Source organism: Haliotis cracherodii, unplaced genomic scaffold (genome assembly GCF_022045235.1).
Source record: "Haliotis cracherodii isolate W230 unplaced genomic scaffold, xgHalCrac1.p SCAF_2, whole genome shotgun sequence".
Taxonomy (NCBI): Eukaryota; Metazoa; Mollusca; class Gastropoda; order Lepetellida; family Haliotidae; genus Haliotis; species Haliotis cracherodii.
Window position 1 is genome coordinate 34,400,583 of NW_027266275.1, and position 17,988 is coordinate 34,418,570.

The 17,988-nt window shown below is 40.6% G+C and overlaps 2 protein-coding genes across 3 annotated transcripts; both read left to right on the forward strand.

Annotated features, from left to right (window-relative positions):
* Nucleotides 1-3,314: 3,314 nt before the first annotated feature.
* Nucleotides 3,315-13,546, forward strand: LOC139469038 (coiled-coil domain-containing protein 137-like). 2 transcript variants are annotated; one of them, XM_071251168.1, is made up of 7 exons: nt 3,315-3,505; nt 6,337-6,479; nt 9,459-9,595; nt 10,135-10,193; nt 10,478-10,563; nt 11,809-11,897; nt 12,849-13,546. In XM_071251168.1, the coding sequence occupies exons 1-7, from the start codon at nt 3,417-3,419 to the stop codon at nt 13,068-13,070; spliced, it is 825 nt and encodes a 274-aa protein (XP_071107269.1). In that variant the 5' UTR covers nt 3,315-3,416; the 3' UTR covers nt 13,071-13,546. The 2 variants fall into 2 exon arrangements, with proteins under 2 accessions (XP_071107269.1, XP_071107267.1); XM_071251166.1 differs by having other exon boundaries at nt 6,337-6,485; nt 12,849-13,544.
* Nucleotides 13,547-16,281: 2,735 nt separating this feature from the next.
* LOC139469360 (uncharacterized) lies at nt 16,282-17,533 on the forward strand. The gene is made up of 3 exons (XM_071251512.1): nt 16,282-16,369; nt 16,546-16,674; nt 16,923-17,533. Exons 1-3 carry the CDS (start codon nt 16,282-16,284, stop codon nt 17,531-17,533), a joined length of 828 nt encoding a protein of 275 aa, XP_071107613.1.
* The last annotated feature ends 455 nt before the right edge of the window (nt 17,534-17,988 follow it).

Sequence of the window (17,988 nt, forward strand, 5' to 3'; positions counted from 1 at the left end):
CATTATTCAACTCACATATGTTGGGTAGTCATTGAAATTAACATAACAGTGCTGTAGTTTCCCTCCGTAAAATGTTGGCATGAAATTGTAATGGACATGTAATGGTGGAATCTTGATTTTAAGCCTTGAAAATATTTCTTATTTCATATTTCAGTAATATATAGTACGCAAAAGAAGTTAAAAAAACACCTGATTTTTCCATGACTATTGTGATTTAACTATAGTCTTAAGAAATTAGGTGTTTAATTTCTGTCAGTAGTATAGATCATGTAGGTTGTAGGTCACATAATGTGAATGAAAAAGGATGATTGAGAGTTACTTCACACCTCAGATGTGAACTAATTACAGATACTGTAAACTATGGTTATAACGAACACAAGGGGACCATTAATTTTAGTTGGTTATAACCGTAGTTTGTTATGAGCATGCATACATCATCTATACAGTAAATAGCAGGGACCCAAAAAAGAGTTCGTTGTATCAGTCAGTTCGTTTTAAGCTGTTCCTTATTGTAATTGTAAATTTGTTTAATCAAGACAACAGTTAGTATCCCGTTTGATAAAGATTAATGGTTTGGAAACCAGTAAGATGATGCTTGTGCATGTATGATGATGATTTCAATTTGACATAGGTTCATTTAGGGTTTGGTATGCAACTTTAAAGTTATGAATCAAAAGATTTGCGGTTTGAAAGATTCAAATACTAGACGTATACACTCCATAAGTGAAATGCATTACCAGATTTATGTGTGTGGGAAGTAATACCAACTTGAGTGGCATTGCAAACTGGCATCAGTGGAGATGTCCAATACGAATAAATTAAATGGCCAAATGAGAGTTGCGGAATGTTGGCCCACTCTATCCTGTAGTGACTTGTTCAAAATAAGGCCGTTACAATACTGTCTGCGATTTATCATTGTGGTGTTGAAAGATTGACAGTGTATGGTTTAGTCAAAAAAGCCTTGGAGCCTGCTCTAGCAGTGTGTAAAATTTTACCCACGTAATTACGCAGCCATCGCCTTATCTGTCGACTTTCCGTGTACTGTTGGCGGCAATACGTTCATGGCGACGTTGGTACACCCTGATTCGACCATCAGTTTGATGCAGGTTACATATTGACTCGTCTCGAACCAAACAGATCTCCACCGCCGGTTAGGCCATGCTTGACACCACTGACGTCGCAGTTGACGATGTTGTTGCGTCAAAACACTGTCTGGTCAGTTATCCTTCGCATTCCATGATTTGCTGTTGTACACCTTTGTCGCAAATGACGTCGCGGAACGAATCTGTCCTTTGCAGGCGTTGTAACACGAGGTCTGTCGCTTACCATGCTGTTGATACCGATACCAAAGTCTAGAGAGTATGTTCTAGGACACATTGATTGAATACAGCCGACTTATTACTCTCCGGTGTCCAATCGTCCAACGGCCAAACGTCCCACTCTTTACTTTGATTTTAATTAAATCGCGGAGGATAATGACATGCACTTGACGAGGTTAACTTCACTCGTGAATGATAGCTTCAGCAAAGTAGGGTTTTCAGTTTGAAAAGAAAATAGCCATTGCTGTAGCACACGTAAGATCGAAACACTATGATGTACCTGAAATACTGTTCAAAGCAGCATTTTGACCAGCGAACGGCCAACTTCCTGTCCCTTTAATATGTTTGTTGTTTGGACTCTGCAATATTCTAGCTATAGGACACCCTTGAGGATCCGGGTTAGAACAGGTCTTCAGTAACCTTTGCCGTAAATGGCGACTATGCTTGTCTTAATAGGCGACTAACCGGATCGAATGGTCAGGATCGCCGACTTGGTTGATGCATGTCATCGTTTTCCAATTGCGTAGGTCGATGCTCATGACGTCAATCACTGGATTTTCTGGTCCAGACTCTAGTGTTAACAAACCTTTATCATGCACATAGCTGGAATGCTGCTGAGTGCGGCAGTTAACAACAAACAAACAAACAATGAAACAAAGAAATATTTAACTCAACTCATTCATACTATTCACCGAGCACACTTCAACTTATTTTGCTTTGTTTAAATATATACTGACACTTGCTCGGTACAATGTGTGACACCCATGCCTGATGTTCCCAGCAGTGATATTGCTGGGAAAATGTTAATAGTCAAAAAGGCGGCCTGAACAACGCTCGCTCGCTCACTCACTCACTCACTCACTCACTACTGGTAGTTCAGATGAGCCATGTGTTTAGTCCATATGAAATATAGAAGCCCTTAGGCAGCAACGGGTGATACATATGTTTGACCAACGATTTGAAATAAATTCACATCAAGCTTTTATGAAGACATGACACGTTTATGTAAAACAACTCCTTTTTTGTAACGACGTTTCAGAGCTACTTCTTGCCCCTGAAGTAGCCCTGGCACGCTGGTACAACCATAAAGGAGTTGTTATCCAGAAACGTTAAATATCCATGTTCTTCCAGTATCCAAATGCCTATCAAAGACTTGATCAAGCTTTTGGAAAAATATTTCATGTAATTTGAAAAATTAGTTTTATTAAAATTTGACAATGAAATACAATACACACAGGTTCGTGATGTTATTTTGTTTAAGTATTGAATCATCTAGTACCTCGCTTATTTCACACATTTTTCTATAATTATTTGTATTTTTAATTCTGAAGACCTGGAGCATTTTTAACCAATATTCAACTGGAGTCCTTCCAAAGAATATGCAAAGATTTGTGAATATCCTGTTGTAAAATGATGTTTGTGGTCATGAGCTGTTTGTATCGTTATTTCGAAAGTATAAACAGAGCTTCATCTTCGAAGTATTAAGTTTAAGTCTTAATGTAATTCCATGTCTTCCCCAGATGGGTACATGCATACTGACGTAATTGGATTCAACAGAACTTAATAGGAATATAAGCAGCAATATATTTGAGGAACACTATTGTCATGAACATTAAATTATTCAAGTATTGGCAATGGTGATATCCTCCATGATCAAGCAAATATTTTCAGATAATCAGAAATATTAACTCAGATCTGCATTATACAGCTATGATACGAAAGCTGCAATGACTTTTCAAAAATAAAAAATTAAGGCTCTTATAGCTGTTTGATTTTGTTTCAAAACTCAGTATTTGTCATCACACAACATGAAATATGAATGAGATACTTCTGTTGTCAATGTTGTCAATCTCATTACATAATATTGAAAAGGGGAGAATTTACAAATAATTTGAACACATGGACGTCCTCCATGAAGATATGCCCCTGGGACATCTGATAGCAGTGGATCTCCTACTTCTATAGCGGATGTCCCCACTGCGCATGGTTGAAAAATACGGAAGTGTCTGACCACGCTGTTGTGTTTTGATTTTGATCGTCGCTATTTTACAGGAGTCTGTCGAGTTGACGTCAATAGTGTTTGTGAACTGTGTAATTATGGGAAGAATAGGGAAACCACAGAAAAGTAGGAAGCACAAGAAAGTAAAACCACTAGATCCAATAAAACAAGTGGAAAGTGAAGCACGGTAGGACATTTTGAATGATATAAGCAGGGTTAAAATTAAACGTATCTGTGCCATATCCTACATTAATGATATATCATAACAACGAGGCCAAATTATGCATTCATAAACGCACAGATTCAAACAAACAAATTAGGTATTAGTTGGATAAAAGTGAAACATTACATAAAAGATACATTTCTATTGACTTTTTATTCTCTTGTGTACGACTTGTCAAACATGAAAAACACATGAAAGGACTGTTTGTTTGTTGTTTAACGCCGCACTCATCAATATTCCAGCTGTATGACGGCGGTCTGTAAATAATCAAGTATGGACCCGACAATCCAGTGATTGACATCATGAGCATCAATCCACACAGTTGGGTGAAAGGACTGTATTAGATGTAACAATGTGACTGAGGTACTCGGCTGGCCACTAGAACTTTGGGTAGTAGAATAATTGGCTTCATACGACCGAGGCATATTTTTGTAATCAAGGCTTTTAGAAACAATGTCTTCTCATCTAATTAAGCTGGCAATAAGTATTTTGTAACTCATCCGTAAGAAAAAAACACAAGCTTTCTCTTCAATTTGCCTTCAATAAAAAAACAAGACTGAAGCCAGTTGCTCTGTACAGCGCTTGCGTTAACAGTTTTGCTGTGCAGAGCGCTATCGTTTTGGTTTGAGAATGTGATGCACACACGAAAAATTATTTCATGCATGATTTAAAAACACACACGACTGTTGACATACTGTCCCTTCAACAGAGTCTGTGACAAAACCTTTGAGTGCAAGTAAATGTACTTGTTGAGTATTGCCTTAAAATTTTCTTTTGCGTTTATGATACTGAGAGAACTGAATAAAATGGTTTAGTGTCAAATATTTTGGCTACTGGAAACTGTCCTGAAACTTCCACCCAAGCCACTTTCACCTGCTACATTTGTTCCGTAATGTTTCAAAAGCCGACTCACCCTCATGGCATCACTAGCCGTACTTATGATTTCCTCGTTCCTTCCTATGATACACGGGGCAGTCAGGTACCCTACTGGTAAAAGCGTTTGCTCGTCACGCCGAAGACCCGGGTTCGATTCCCGACATGGGTACAATGTGTGAAGCCCATTTCTGGTGTCCCCCGCCATGATATTGCTGGAATATTGCTAAAAGCGGCGTAAAAAAATAGTCACTCACTCACTCACTCCTATGATCCACATGATCCTTACAGTGTTCCCTCCCAGACTTTTCCCCGTGAAGATCGGGGGTAGAATAAGTCTTCCGCAATCCATTCTTGCCGTAAAAGGCGACTACGCTTGTCGTAAGAGGCAACTTATGGGATCGGGTGGTCAGGCTTGCTGACTTGGTTGAAGCATGTCATCTATCCCAATTGCGTGGATTGATGCTCATGATATCAATCACTGGATTTTCTGGTCCAGACTCGATATTTACAGACAGCCGTCATATAGCTAGAATATTGCTGAGTGTGGCGTAAAACAACAAGCCAATCCAAAACCAACACTTTTCTGTCAAAAAAAAATCACCCGACGAATTACTAAAAACCATGTCATTCATACCCATGAATTCGAAGTCTGACACCTTAGGCTTGTAGTTGTTGGAGTGTCATCACCTATTCAACCCTTTCTGTTCATTTCCGTAATGTCTTAGGCATGTCGAGATGTAGATTTACACTGAGTTTAACAGTATGGACGTAGTTCAGTCGGTTAGCTGTTAGGCTAATAGTTTGAAGGTGGCCAGTTCACATCTTTAAGATTCTCCCTAAACTTGGTTGCTTGTCTTTGTGACACATGGCCTTCAGCAGAGATTGTTTAACACATGGCCTTAGACAGAGATTGTGTGACACATGGCCTTTGGCAGAGATTGTGTGACACATGGCCTTAGACAGAGATTGTGTGACACATGGCCTTAGACAGAGATTGTGTGACACATGGCCGTCAGCAGAGATTGTGTGACACATGGCCTTTGGCAGAGATCATCCTCACGAGAAGTTCTGGTGCTCTATTCTACAGTTTTTCCCTAACCTGGAATCACCTGTGACACAGGTGTCTGCAGTTCACATTGTCCACCTGGAATATCCATAAAATGAGACCCCAAGAGAATTTTTAGATTGAATCAATTTTTTTGAAACATCTGTAAATAGAAATAAAGGCTCTTGTTGATTTTGGTGTTGTAGTATTTTGCAAGTATAATAATATGTTAAGGCACGAATTAAACATCAAATCAAAGCGCATATGTTGTCATGATTAGGATTATCTCTCCTTTTGTCTTCCAAGGGTAGAGCAATTGTCTGAATAAACTTTGCAAGTCAGAAAACCAAATTTGTTTTAATCATGTTGAATACTTACCCAGTGCCAGTTTGACTTACTATGCCAATATCATGTGTTTTACGCAATACAATTCTTTGATATTATAACTTCAGTGGACAAGTGAATTATGACCAAAAATATGACAAACATATTTTTACCTTGATCCAGTGTCCGAAATAACTGCCTGCCCACCTGCCCATGGCTGGTAACTCTCTGTTGGGCTGCATGAAATTTTCCTCCACCTGCCCGACTGTCAGATTATTTTTAGACTATAACGTATTCAGTTTTATTATAAGTCCTCGTATATTCTCAAGTAATTGTTTGCTTTATTTCAACTGAATCACGGCTTAATTTGTCTCTTATTTTTCTCAATCTTTCAATATTTATAATGTCTGAATGCATGCAGGTCACATTGAAGATAGGCAGGCAACATATATGGGTCACCTGCCCGACTGTCTTGTTGGGTTTTAAAACACTCCCTGGTTCTTATGATATGAATTAATGTTGGCCATTAATTTGTGTTCATATTTTCCAGTAAAGGTCAGCTCAACCAGAAACCTAGAAATGTGGACCAGGAAATCCCCAAGAAGGCTATTTTGTTGGGAGCCTCCATAAAACGTCACGCCTCGCAGCAGCAGCAGCAGCATGGAGGCGTCAACAAGAAGAGGAAGAAGAAGGGCAAGTGTGAGTGGTGTGACGATATTCTTCTGTTTGTTTTTGCATGATTCAAGCACTATATTGTCCTTCACATGTTTCTCACACTTGTGGGGGGCACGGGTGGCCCAGACGTCTAAGGCGCTGCGATTCGCTGTGCAGAGCTGCGTCCCTTGGGCACGCCAGAAACCTGTGATTGGGGTTCGAATCCTGGTTCGCCACAATAATGTTTCTAGGTTTGTCAGCACCATACCCGTGTTCGTGGGTTTCACCAAAGTGGAAGACGTCTGAGACCTGCATCACTTCGGGCTTTCCACCCACATTAAGCTGACACGCCGTGATATAACTGGAATAATATTAAAAGCGGTGTTAAACCCAACTCACTCACTCACTCACTCTCACACTTGTGCTACCATACATCCAAGGGGAGAGTTAAATGAACGAATAGTGATCATGTAATTCCCGAGACACCAATTTATGTCTTCTGTAGCAGTAAGCGGTGATTCTACACACCTTCATTTGAAGGAATTCAGTAAGTACTGTTCAGGGCAAATATGAATGTTTGAAGTACTTTTTGGATGTTGGTCATACGGGTTGCAAGTCTTACATGCATTAATACTGCTATCCTGGATATCAATCAATCAGTTTATTCGGTAATAAGGCCTCAGGCCCACGTACAGATATATACAATTAAGTTTCACATCAAGTGCTGCATGAAATAATATTTACAGGTAAGAAGAACGAAGACCGATAGCATCTTTAACATAATTGGCTAAGTTCTCAAGACAGTTTACATCAGGAGAGTTTAACATTCTAACCAGTGTGTCTTTACGATTATTACCAATAATGAAGACTAAATATGGGAAATATTTTGAGTGAATATCTTCATAAATAGGGCAAACAAGAATGAAATGAATTTCATTTTCAACTGCCCTTAACTTGCACCATTGACAAAACCGGAGTGTCTTATCGATGCCATCCCTCCTTCCTGTGTTATGCATAATTCCCAGTTCTCCAATACCTAAAAGGGTAAGCATACGTCGCTTTTCTTTTGATAATACATTTAATAGATATCCTGGATAAGGCTTCATTGGGTAGTGTTGGAAATTGCTATATATGTAAGAAATAATGAATCATGTCTAGGAATTATTTGTTGACTATTAGATCATGGTTGAGCCCTGAATTGTTATAGTTAGGTGACAAGGGCAAAGGCAAGGAGGGATGTTTATGTGATGAATCATAGCACTATATGTTGTCTATTAGATTGGGTGGAACCTTTGATCTTACCTCCAGCCATGAGAGAATTTAGCACCGATCATTGGTAAATGAATATATATGTAAAAAATGTAGAATTCAGGGTAGGGGATGGGATAAACATGATAAACCTGGGGAGACCTTTGGAAATCTCCATGGGGACTGTAAATAATCTTTATGGTTGACAAATCACCTTGCCCCACCTGTTAGTAGTAGGACGGTACACTGATGCATTGGTGGATAGCGATTATTTACTTCGCAATGCAAGTATCGATCATAATCGCACACTAAGTAGATAGTATCGATTCTTATTTTAAATGAATTCTTCAATAAATGTTACACCAAACATTTATTTCTTGTGAAAATGAGTACCGGTAGTGAAAACTTAAATAATTTCATCCATTGTGCCATACTTGGCACCGACAATTGTAAATCGTTGTGTGTCAGGTATTTGGCCATCCTGTCTGTGAAAAAGATGGCTTACACACCACAGATAAGAACGCATACAGGTATGATGATACATATTAGACCGTAGGCAAGGTATCATGATACGTATCTGATCGTGAGCATGGTATCATGATACATATCTGATCGTGAGCATGGTATCGTGATACGTATCAGATCGTGAGCATGGTATCATGATAGGTATCTGATCGTGAGCATGGTATCATGATACGTATCTGATCGTGAGCATGGTATCATGATTCATATCAGATCGTGAGCAAGGTATCGTGATACGTATCAGATCGTGAGCAAGGCATCGTGATATGTATCGGATCGTGAGCAAGGCATCGTGATGCGTATTGGATCATGAGCAAGGTATCATGATATGTATCAGACCACGAGCAAGGTATCGTGATACATATCTGATTGTGAGCAAGGTATCGTGATATGTATCAGACCGTGAGCAAGATATCGTGATACATATCGGACTGTGAGCAAGGTATCGTGATATGTATCAGACCGTGAGCAAGATATCGTGATACGTATCGGACTGTGAGCAAGGTATCATGATATGTATCAGACCGTGAGCAAGATTTGTGATACATATCGGACTGTACGCAAGGTATCGTGATATTATCAGACCGTGAGCAAGATATCGTGATATGTATCAGACCATGAGCAAAGTATCGTGATACATATTGGATCTGAGCAATGTATCATGATACGTATCTGATTGTGAGCAAGGTATCGTGATATGTATCAGACCGTGAGCAAGATATCGTGATACGTATCGGACTGTGAGCAAGGCATCGTGATACGTATCTGATTGTGAGCAAGGTATCGTGATATGTATCAGACCGTGAGCAAGATATCGTGATACGTATCGGACTGTGAGCAAGGTATCGTGATACGTATCAGACCGTGAGCAAGATATCGTGATACGTATCGGACTGTGAGCAAGGTATCATGATATGTATCAGACCGTGAGCAAGATTTGTGATACATACCGGACTGTACGCAAGGTATCGTGATATTATCAGACCGTGAGCAAGATATCGTGATACGTATCAGACCATGAGCAAAGTATCTTGATACATATTGGATCTGAGCAATGTATCGTGATACGTATCGGACCGTGAGCAAGGTATCGTGATACGTATCGGACCATGAGCAAGGTATCGTGATACGTATCGGACCGTGAGCAAGATATCATGATGCGTTCGGATCCCACAGTTGGTGTGTTGTCCCAGCGCTAGTTCCTATGAACGTGAAGGATGAATGAATGGATACCTCTCCTTTTTTCAGTTCCCATCAGTGACCCAGAAACCAGAAATGTGATGAAAGTAAAGAAAGGTCAGTCCAGTGCAGCACAAAGACAAGGTGATGTCAACCATTCAACCATGAGAACACTGGATGATGAGGACATTATAGACAAGTTTATGGTAAGTACAGCTGTTAAAATGGGTATGATAAAATAGCTGATCATTGGGGCTGTATTCAATTATTTGGACCCTGTTGGGATCCGGGGCAGAATAGGTCCACCACACACCATACTTATGTAGAAGCTAGCTGATTTACTGTGAGTTGAGGTAAAATGGGGATACACGTCACATTCAAGATTATTGCACTAATATAGTGATGTGTTTATGTGGCTGCTTGGACTAGCCTGGACTAATGGCGGTTTTAAAGTGCTAGCCTAATTGAGCATGCTCAGATACCTTGCCGCAGTACATAATGGATACCCCATCAGACACAGTATACTGACTCCAACCAGTCCTTGTTTTATCAAGTGCCAGGACGGGTAACAATAAATACCATCTTTTAACTTCTTTTGGTTGGATATTGTTGGTCATGAGTGATAAGCACTGGATTGTCTGTGTCCCAGACTGTGAATAAGTGAAAAAGAGTTGACATTGGGAAACAGAATTATGCTGTATACATGGAGCCAATGAAATTCTATAAAAAATATTATATATTGTAGTTTCACAGAAGCGGAGACATAAATCCTACGACAACCAAAAGAGCAGAAAAAGTGAAAATGTGAGTATGGGGTATATTCAGTAGCTGTCAGAATATGGAAGAATATGTCTCACTGCTTCATATTATCTAGAGCCTCTGCCCAGAGGGCAATCCATGGCCATGTCATACCTAAAGATGTCTGTAAAAATTATTTGACAGTTACCAAAGAAACAGTGCACACATCATCTTTGACCTGTAATGTTACGTATTAGAAACTGAAATTAAACCAAAATATATGACCATATGATATGAACTGTTTGCTCTGTCAATCTGTTTGCTTATTACGTAGTGCCTTCACTTTGCAGGAGATCAAAAGAGCATAAGCAGAAACACAAAGAGAAGAAGAAAGAAAAAGATAGAGAAAAAGAAAGAGACTTCAGCCAGTTCAAAGGTTTGAATCAGTACATCCATGTATAAATCATGACAAGAATGTGGGGTTAACAGGAATGACAATCTTGAACCCTTGACATCCTTGAACATTTGTGTCACTGAACCTTTAACATCCCTGTTCCTTTGGCATCCTTGAACCCTTGACATCCTTGAACCTTTGTGTCACTGAACCTTTAACATCCCTGTTCCTTTGGCATCCTTGAACCCTTGACATCCTTGAACCTTTGTGTCACTGAACCTTTAACATCCCTGTTCCTTTGGCATCCTTGAACCCTTGACATCCTTGAACCTTTGTGTCATTGAAGCTTTAACCACCCTGCTCCTTTGGCATCCTTGATCCCTTGAACCTTTGACATCCTTGGACCCTTGACATCCTTTTATCCAAGACATTCTTGAACCTTTGGCAACCTTGAACCCTTGACATCCTTGAACCATTGACATTCTTGAACCTTTGACAGCCTTGGACCCTTGACATCTTTGAACCTTTGACAGCCTTGGACCCTTGACATCCTTGAACCATTGACATTCTTGAACCTTTGACAGCCTTGGACCCTTGACATCTTTGAACCTTTGACAGCCTTTGACCCTTGGACATCCTTGAACCATTGACATTCTTGAACCTTTGACAGGCTTGGAGCTTTGACATACTTTTATCCATGACATCATGTTTCACACCCTTGTCTCTCAGTAGCACAGGTGGGCCAGTTGTTTTATGGGCCACAATTAGCTGTGCATAGTTACATCCATTAGGTATGCCAGGATCCTATGATCGTGGGTCCAAATTCCAGTTTTGCCCTGATTATATTTCTAGGTTTGTCAGCTTATGGATTTCATCCAGGTGAAAAACATCCAACATTAGGCTGACAAGCCAAGATATATCTGAAATACTCATCAAAGTGGCATTAAACCCAACTCACTCATAGAGCAGAACAGGATGCAAGTGTTGACATGTATTTTCACTGCTGATGTATAGACAACACGGAATATTAGTCATTGCCAGTGATTGTATCTTGAGTATATTTTAATGACGTAGGACTTTTTCTCACATCCCTTTCCAAAATTTTGTATCACTTTCTCAAAACTCCCCCAAAATATTATGTTGTTTTGGGTGTTAATGTATTGTGCTCTCATTAAGAATACCTAATCAGGTTTTGTAAAATAATAATGTCGTTGGAAGATGCATGATATGACTGAACAGATTCTTTATGAATATAATGTTGATGTTCCTCCTTACCTCCTGCTTCAGATGAGGTACAATTCGGGGAAGTAGTCCATGCTCCCCCAACTCTGTCTGTCCTCCCACGCAAAGCACACACAGAACAAGGAGTTCCTCGGGTAAGTAAAGCACACCGAAAGAAGAAATGTTTAAGCAAGCAGTGCACACAGGAAGCTCCGATGGTAAGCAGTGCACACGCAATAAGAGGATACCAGGGTAGGAAATGGACCCAGAAAAATACTCTCCCAGGGTAAGCAATGCACACAGTACAAGAGGATACCATGGTGAGCAATGGATGTGAAGTCAGCAGATGCTAAGGTAAGCAATGCGCACAAAACACAGAGCCCTACAGGTAAGCAAAGATCATAGCACAATAGGATACCGTGGTAAGCAACGGATATGAAGTAGCACATGCCATGGTCAGCAAAGCACACTGAACAGAGCTCCCAGGGTAAGCAATGGGTACAAAGTAAGCAGATACTAAGGAAAGCAATGCATACGGAACACAGAGCCATAAGGGTAAGCAATGGGCACAGGACTAAAGGATACCATGGTAAGCAATGGATATATAGTAAGCAGATACTAAGGAAAGCTATGCACACGGAACACAGAGCATTAAGGGTAAGCAATGGATATAAAGAAGCACATATTATGGTAAGCAATGCACACAGAACAGAGGTCCCAGGTTAAGAAATGGGTACAAAGTAAGCAGATACTAAGGAAAGCAATGCACGGAACACAGAGCCATAAGGGTAACCAATGGGCACAGGGCACAGTTCTGAGGGTAAGCAATGGGCATAGGACACAGCTCTGAGGGTAAGCAATGGGCACAGGACACAGCTCTGAGGGTAAGCAATGGGCACAGGACACAGCTCTGAGGGTAAGCAATGGGCAAAGTCACATAGCTCTCAGTGTCCGCAGCCCACACTGAACAAGGACCTCCAGGATAAGCACAATATGTGGTGTTCCCAGTTTAAATCATGCACTTGGAATAAGGGGATTTGTAATCAGACAGGGCTTCAAAGTGTGTCTGATAATTACTATAACATTGCTGGCATTTCCCATTTCAGCCAGGTAAGAAGTCCCTGTTGTTGAAAGACATCATCACAAGCAACTCCAGCCACAGTCAGCAGACGCCCTCGGGTGGTAAGGGGGGGCGGCGTGAGCTGGGGCAGACGGTCAAGAGGAAAACCCTGTCCATGGCACAGCAACACATCATGGACTTCGAGAGGGAGAAGGCTGTGCAGCTCTACAGGGAGTTGAAAAATAAAAAGATGAACAGATTTAGCTGAAACTGAAGGCTTTGTCATGTGTTGAGATGGGGACTTGTTTCTGTCCCCGAGTGGGTATGGTTTTACCCCGCTTCTAGCAATATTCCAGCAATACGGAGGGAGGTGGGGTGGGGCTGGTGCACCCGGAAATAGGTTATACACATTGTAACCATGTTGTGAGTCAAACCCAGGTCTTTGGCATCACGAGCAAACACACTGAAGTTGGGGCTGTTAGGTGATCTTGTGAAATCTGAAGTTTCTGATTGACAATGTGCAGGGTGTTTGTATGTTGACCTGCACATGAACATTGGCCCATTGTTTTTGAAAGAGCAAACCCATTTTCACTGTTTTCAGGAGGTGACCTGTTACTATTGACATTGTGAAATAAATACAACTGTGATTACAGAATTCTGTTCACTGTTGCAACACAAAATTGTTGAACAGGTGACTGGCACATTGGAAATTACAACCAATGGACCTGTTTCCCATCTTTTTCGTCCTGTTCTTTTATCCACGTGTCAGTATATTTTAGGAAGTGACAAATGTTCAGTACTGCTTTTGGCATGAAGACTTTCATGGATAATAACTTCTTCCTTGTTTCTAACAATGTTTCAAGACTACTTCTTGACACTATATTCATCCACCTGAAGTTTCATGTATTTATGATCTACCAATGTGTCAATGTCCAAAAGTTTATTTATTATTAAAAGTCCAGTGAGCTTATGTTGTGGCCTGATTGTCTGTCATCTGTCCTAAACATCAGCTCTTCAGCAAGCCACTGGACCAATGAAGCTGAAACTTCACATTACTGATTCCAACCAATGATGACATTCCAATTTGTTCAAGAGGTTCAAATTTGGTTTTCAACATGGTTGCCACGGCAGCCGTGTAAAACTATTTATGGTCATTACTCAGCCATATTTGGTCAGAATGAACTGAAATTTGATACATGTATAGTTTGTAGTGAGACTTAACATATAGTTGCTTTTATTGTGATATTTTAAATTCTGGCTTTTTTATGACCATGCTCTTTGTGAAATTTGGTATACACACCAGGCAAGTACTGAACTGGTGCTTTTTTCTAACGCTCATTATGCCAAGCATCTGTAATAGTTATACAAGCCAAAAGATTGGCTTTTGCAAACATATCTTTGTATTATACCGATTGCTGAGTGAGTGAATATTGTTAGTACCTGCAATCAACAATGTGTCCGCTTTATCATAGCCACAGTATCAGGGATATTTCAGCTATTCACAGCCACGGCAACCAACAATATTTCAGCTATATCACACACCCTGTAAATATCATGAATATCAGGCTGGGCCAGACGAACCACTCTTTATCTCTCACATCATCATACGGAATTCAAAGAAATCTCTTTTGTATGATTCCTCCTACAAGTATATCACAACATGTGTTTGCGAATCACTCTCAAATGGTGTTTTCGAAAAGGTGAGTGTATCCTGCCCCACTGGTGGCCCTCCTCACAAACATACAAAGGCAAGTCTCTTGTTCACATGAACAAATACGGTACATGTAAAAATAGGGAATAGCACAAGACAGCAGGGAAAGGCATTTAGACAATATTGGTCTGGGCCTGGTTCCTCAAAGCGATTTTTGTACTGAAATTAAAGTTACGTAGTCTTTGTGTTAAGATCGCTTTGAGGAAGGGGCCCCTGGACGTCTGTAAGGGAAGATCCAACATTATTGTGGCAAAACAAAATTCTCTTCGGATTCTTCATTGTGTTTCTTACTTGTTTAACATTGCACTCCGCAATATTTCAGCTTTATGACGGCGGTCTGTAAATAATCGAGTCTCGAACAGACAGTCCAGTGACTGACAGCATGAGCATCGAGTTACGCATTTGCACACGATTACATGCATCAACCAAGTCAGCAAGCCGGACCACCCGGACAGTTAGTCGCCGTGGATCGATGAAATATTGCTGAGTTCGGCGTTCAACAACAAACAAGCAAAGCATATTCTGACCGACAGACATAATATTGTAGAATTGGGCTGAATGCCTTTGGAAAACCATTTCTGTAGGACATTAATATTTTGTCACTTTGGTTAAACCCGCGAGCACGAATATGAACTTGATATTGGACCCACAATCAACGAATTTTGACACGCCGAGAGGACGGCGACTTAAAGCGCCTCAAACGACTCGGACGACCGGCCACCCGTACCCCCAAGGGTCTCGTTAAGAGTTTAAGAATAAGTTTGTTTTGTTAATTGCAAACATTGAAAACTATTGATAAACAAAGTGAGAATCCTCTGGCCTATTGTATGGTGCTGACAAACCCAAGAACCAACGTCCAGAGTATCCTAGCTGCATATGCTACGTCAAAGAAGGAAGCATGTCTGCCCAGCGTCTTACTGGGCGATCTGCTATAATCATGAACTACGAGTCCGTGTGGTCTAAAAAGGTGAACAGAAAAAAACTGTTCCACGTATTTCTTACTATAATTGAAGCAAAAGAGGATGTACAACTTTCCATATTTCAGCTACTCAGTGTCGTGCATGTAGGTATGAAGTTAGAAGCGATGCTGAGATTTCATCTTTCCAAACTTTGGGAATAAACATTTATAGACACGCCGTTATTTAACTGAAATAGTGTTCAGGGTGGCGTTAAAACTATCTCACTCACTCATTTTACCTGTAACACAGAATGTTCTTTTCAACACCCAATCATTTATTTCAAACATTTCAATTTGGTGCTGACCAAATTATATCCCTGTTGCTTTCCTGCGCAAGAATAGATTTACAGATATATAGACAGTTGTGAAAAGCCCAACCACTGATGACAATATCACATAGCTCAAAATATTAAATAAACCTTTTTCGAAAACGAAATTCATTTGAGAAAAAAAACATGGAAATATAGACAATACCTTTTGCGGCTTTTGAATTTAGATTGTTAATTATCTTTTTAATATTAGCCCATGATATGATGCTTGTTTTGAAGACATTATACCAAAGAACAAAAAAACAACCAATGATGGGTACGTCTCGGCTGATGTGTAGCAATCGGAACACACTCAAAACGAAATATATCGACCTGTTCCGAAGGTACTTCCACCGAACGGACGACAGCGAAATCTACCGACTAGACGTCGCTATGACGTCATTAGGCGATATTGTGACGTCACGCCATTGTCTGACATTGTCTCAGCAAGCTACAGCAGCACTGCAGTACGCTCTTAATTTATCGAGATTATCGAAGAATAATGCCAGCCACAAGACGTCTGACCATGTCCGAGTGTGAGGGCTTTGATTCCGAGGTGGCGGAGTGTTTTTCACGTACAGAACCGACAGGTGTGTGCCGTTATATATGATAACAGAGTTCAACTCTACAACTTCTGTTTCAATTGAAAAGTGTTTCAGAATCAGCCACTGTATTTCTACCACTTCCTTAATTTCATACGTAGGTATTACTTTCACACTTGCCAGTCTAATTGATTCAATACTAAATCCGGTTCTTTTTATTTCAGAGTTTCATGATTCGGTTCCCGAACACGTCACAATAAAACCAAGACCAGTAACCAGGCGTCTGACCGTATCCGAGTGTGAGGGGTTTGATTCCGAGGTGGCGGAGTGTTTTGCACGTACAGAACCGACAGGTGTGTGTGTGTGTCTATATCTGTGTGTGCGTGCGTGCGTGCGTGTGTGTGTGTGTGTGTGTGTGTGTGTGTGTGTGTGTCGTGGGTGATTTCAACTCTCATACCTATGCAACTTCGTTTAAAAAAGGCTGTATTAACTGTCATTTCTCTGCCAGTTTATCTATTTAACAGGGTAAATGTATATGTGCTGATGTTTTACACGTACCATAGAGTTGATTATATACTAAATTCGATTATTGCAATTTCAGAGTTCCACGATTTGGTTCCCAAACACGTCACAATAAAACCAAGACCTATTCGTCCCGAGCCACCATTCCAATGGGACTGTAGTAAAAAGGACAAACAACTTGGCAAAGAGCTCGACCTCCACATGCAGCTGACGGCTGTTCTGGTTGAGGTGGACATTCTCCGGGCTGACCTACGAGATGCACGACTCCGTTCCAAATGTCTGAAACTGAAGAACCGACATCTTCGGAGACAAGCCAGACAACTCTCGGAGGAGAAAGTCTCCCTCAGTGAGCAGGCGGATCGCTTGATGAAAGAGGTGGACATGTTGAGAGTTGAGAGACTGTGTGTACATTCAGGAGAGGGAGAGGGTGTTGGATTTGTTCAGAGATCAGGGGCTACACAGACCACGTGCTTTGACCACATTGCCCAGTCAAAGAATGACATACCTCGTGAACAAGACAAAAGGTCAACAAGACATCATGAACTCTCTCAAAGTAGTCTGTCATCAAAGAAACATATGTCATCAAGCACAACCAATTTGATCGAAACTTGTTATCAGAAACAAAATGTACAGAAGTCAAAATCTTTCTTTCGCCGTTTTACAAAACTGTTCAGCAGAAACAAATGTTAATGTTATCTAATGTTCATTTTGTTGATCAAATAACAATTGTTATAGTTTAAAAGCAATGTCTTTGTTATTTGTTTTCAACTGCCTGTGTCCAATAGCTGCAAGTTATGTTTGTTTGTTGTTTAACGCTGCACTAAGCAAAAGTCCAGCTATATGACGACGGCCTGTAAAGTCAGTGATTGATATTGTAAGCCTTATGATACGATGACACACAATCAACCATGTGACCGAGTCTGACCACCCGATCAGTTTGTCGCCTCTTACGACCATCACAGGTTGCTGGGACCTTGTCTAACCCGGAATCCCCACGGGGAAACACAGACACAAGATATCTATCAACATTAATATGTAAGGCATCAGTATCATCACACTTCACGAATAAGCCATACCGTTCATCCATCCATGCATGGGTTGAGTGTGACATTGCTTCATTTTAGCAATGTTCAAACAATATCGGG

Excerpts from the sequence above, each read along its gene's own strand:
- LOC139469038 (XM_071251166.1), top strand. The coding sequence starts at position 3,417 with ATGGGAAGAATAGGGAAACCACAGAAAAGTAGGAAGCACAAGAAAGTA. Across the intron at positions 9,596-10,134 it reads ACATTATAGACAAGTTTATG|TTTCACAGAAGCGGAGACAT; the intron begins GTAAGTACAGCT and ends TATATATTGTAG. Across the intron at positions 11,898-12,848 it reads CAGAACAAGGAGTTCCTCGG|CCAGGTAAGAAGTCCCTGTT; the intron begins GTAAGTAAAGCA and ends TTCCCATTTCAG.
- LOC139469360 (XM_071251512.1), top strand. The coding sequence starts at position 16,282 with ATGCCAGCCACAAGACGTCTGACCATGTCCGAGTGTGAGGGCTTTGAT. Across the intron at positions 16,370-16,545 it reads TTCACGTACAGAACCGACAG|AGTTTCATGATTCGGTTCCC; the intron begins GTGTGTGCCGTT and ends TTTTTATTTCAG. Across the intron at positions 16,675-16,922 it reads TGCACGTACAGAACCGACAG|AGTTCCACGATTTGGTTCCC; the intron begins GTGTGTGTGTGT and ends TTGCAATTTCAG.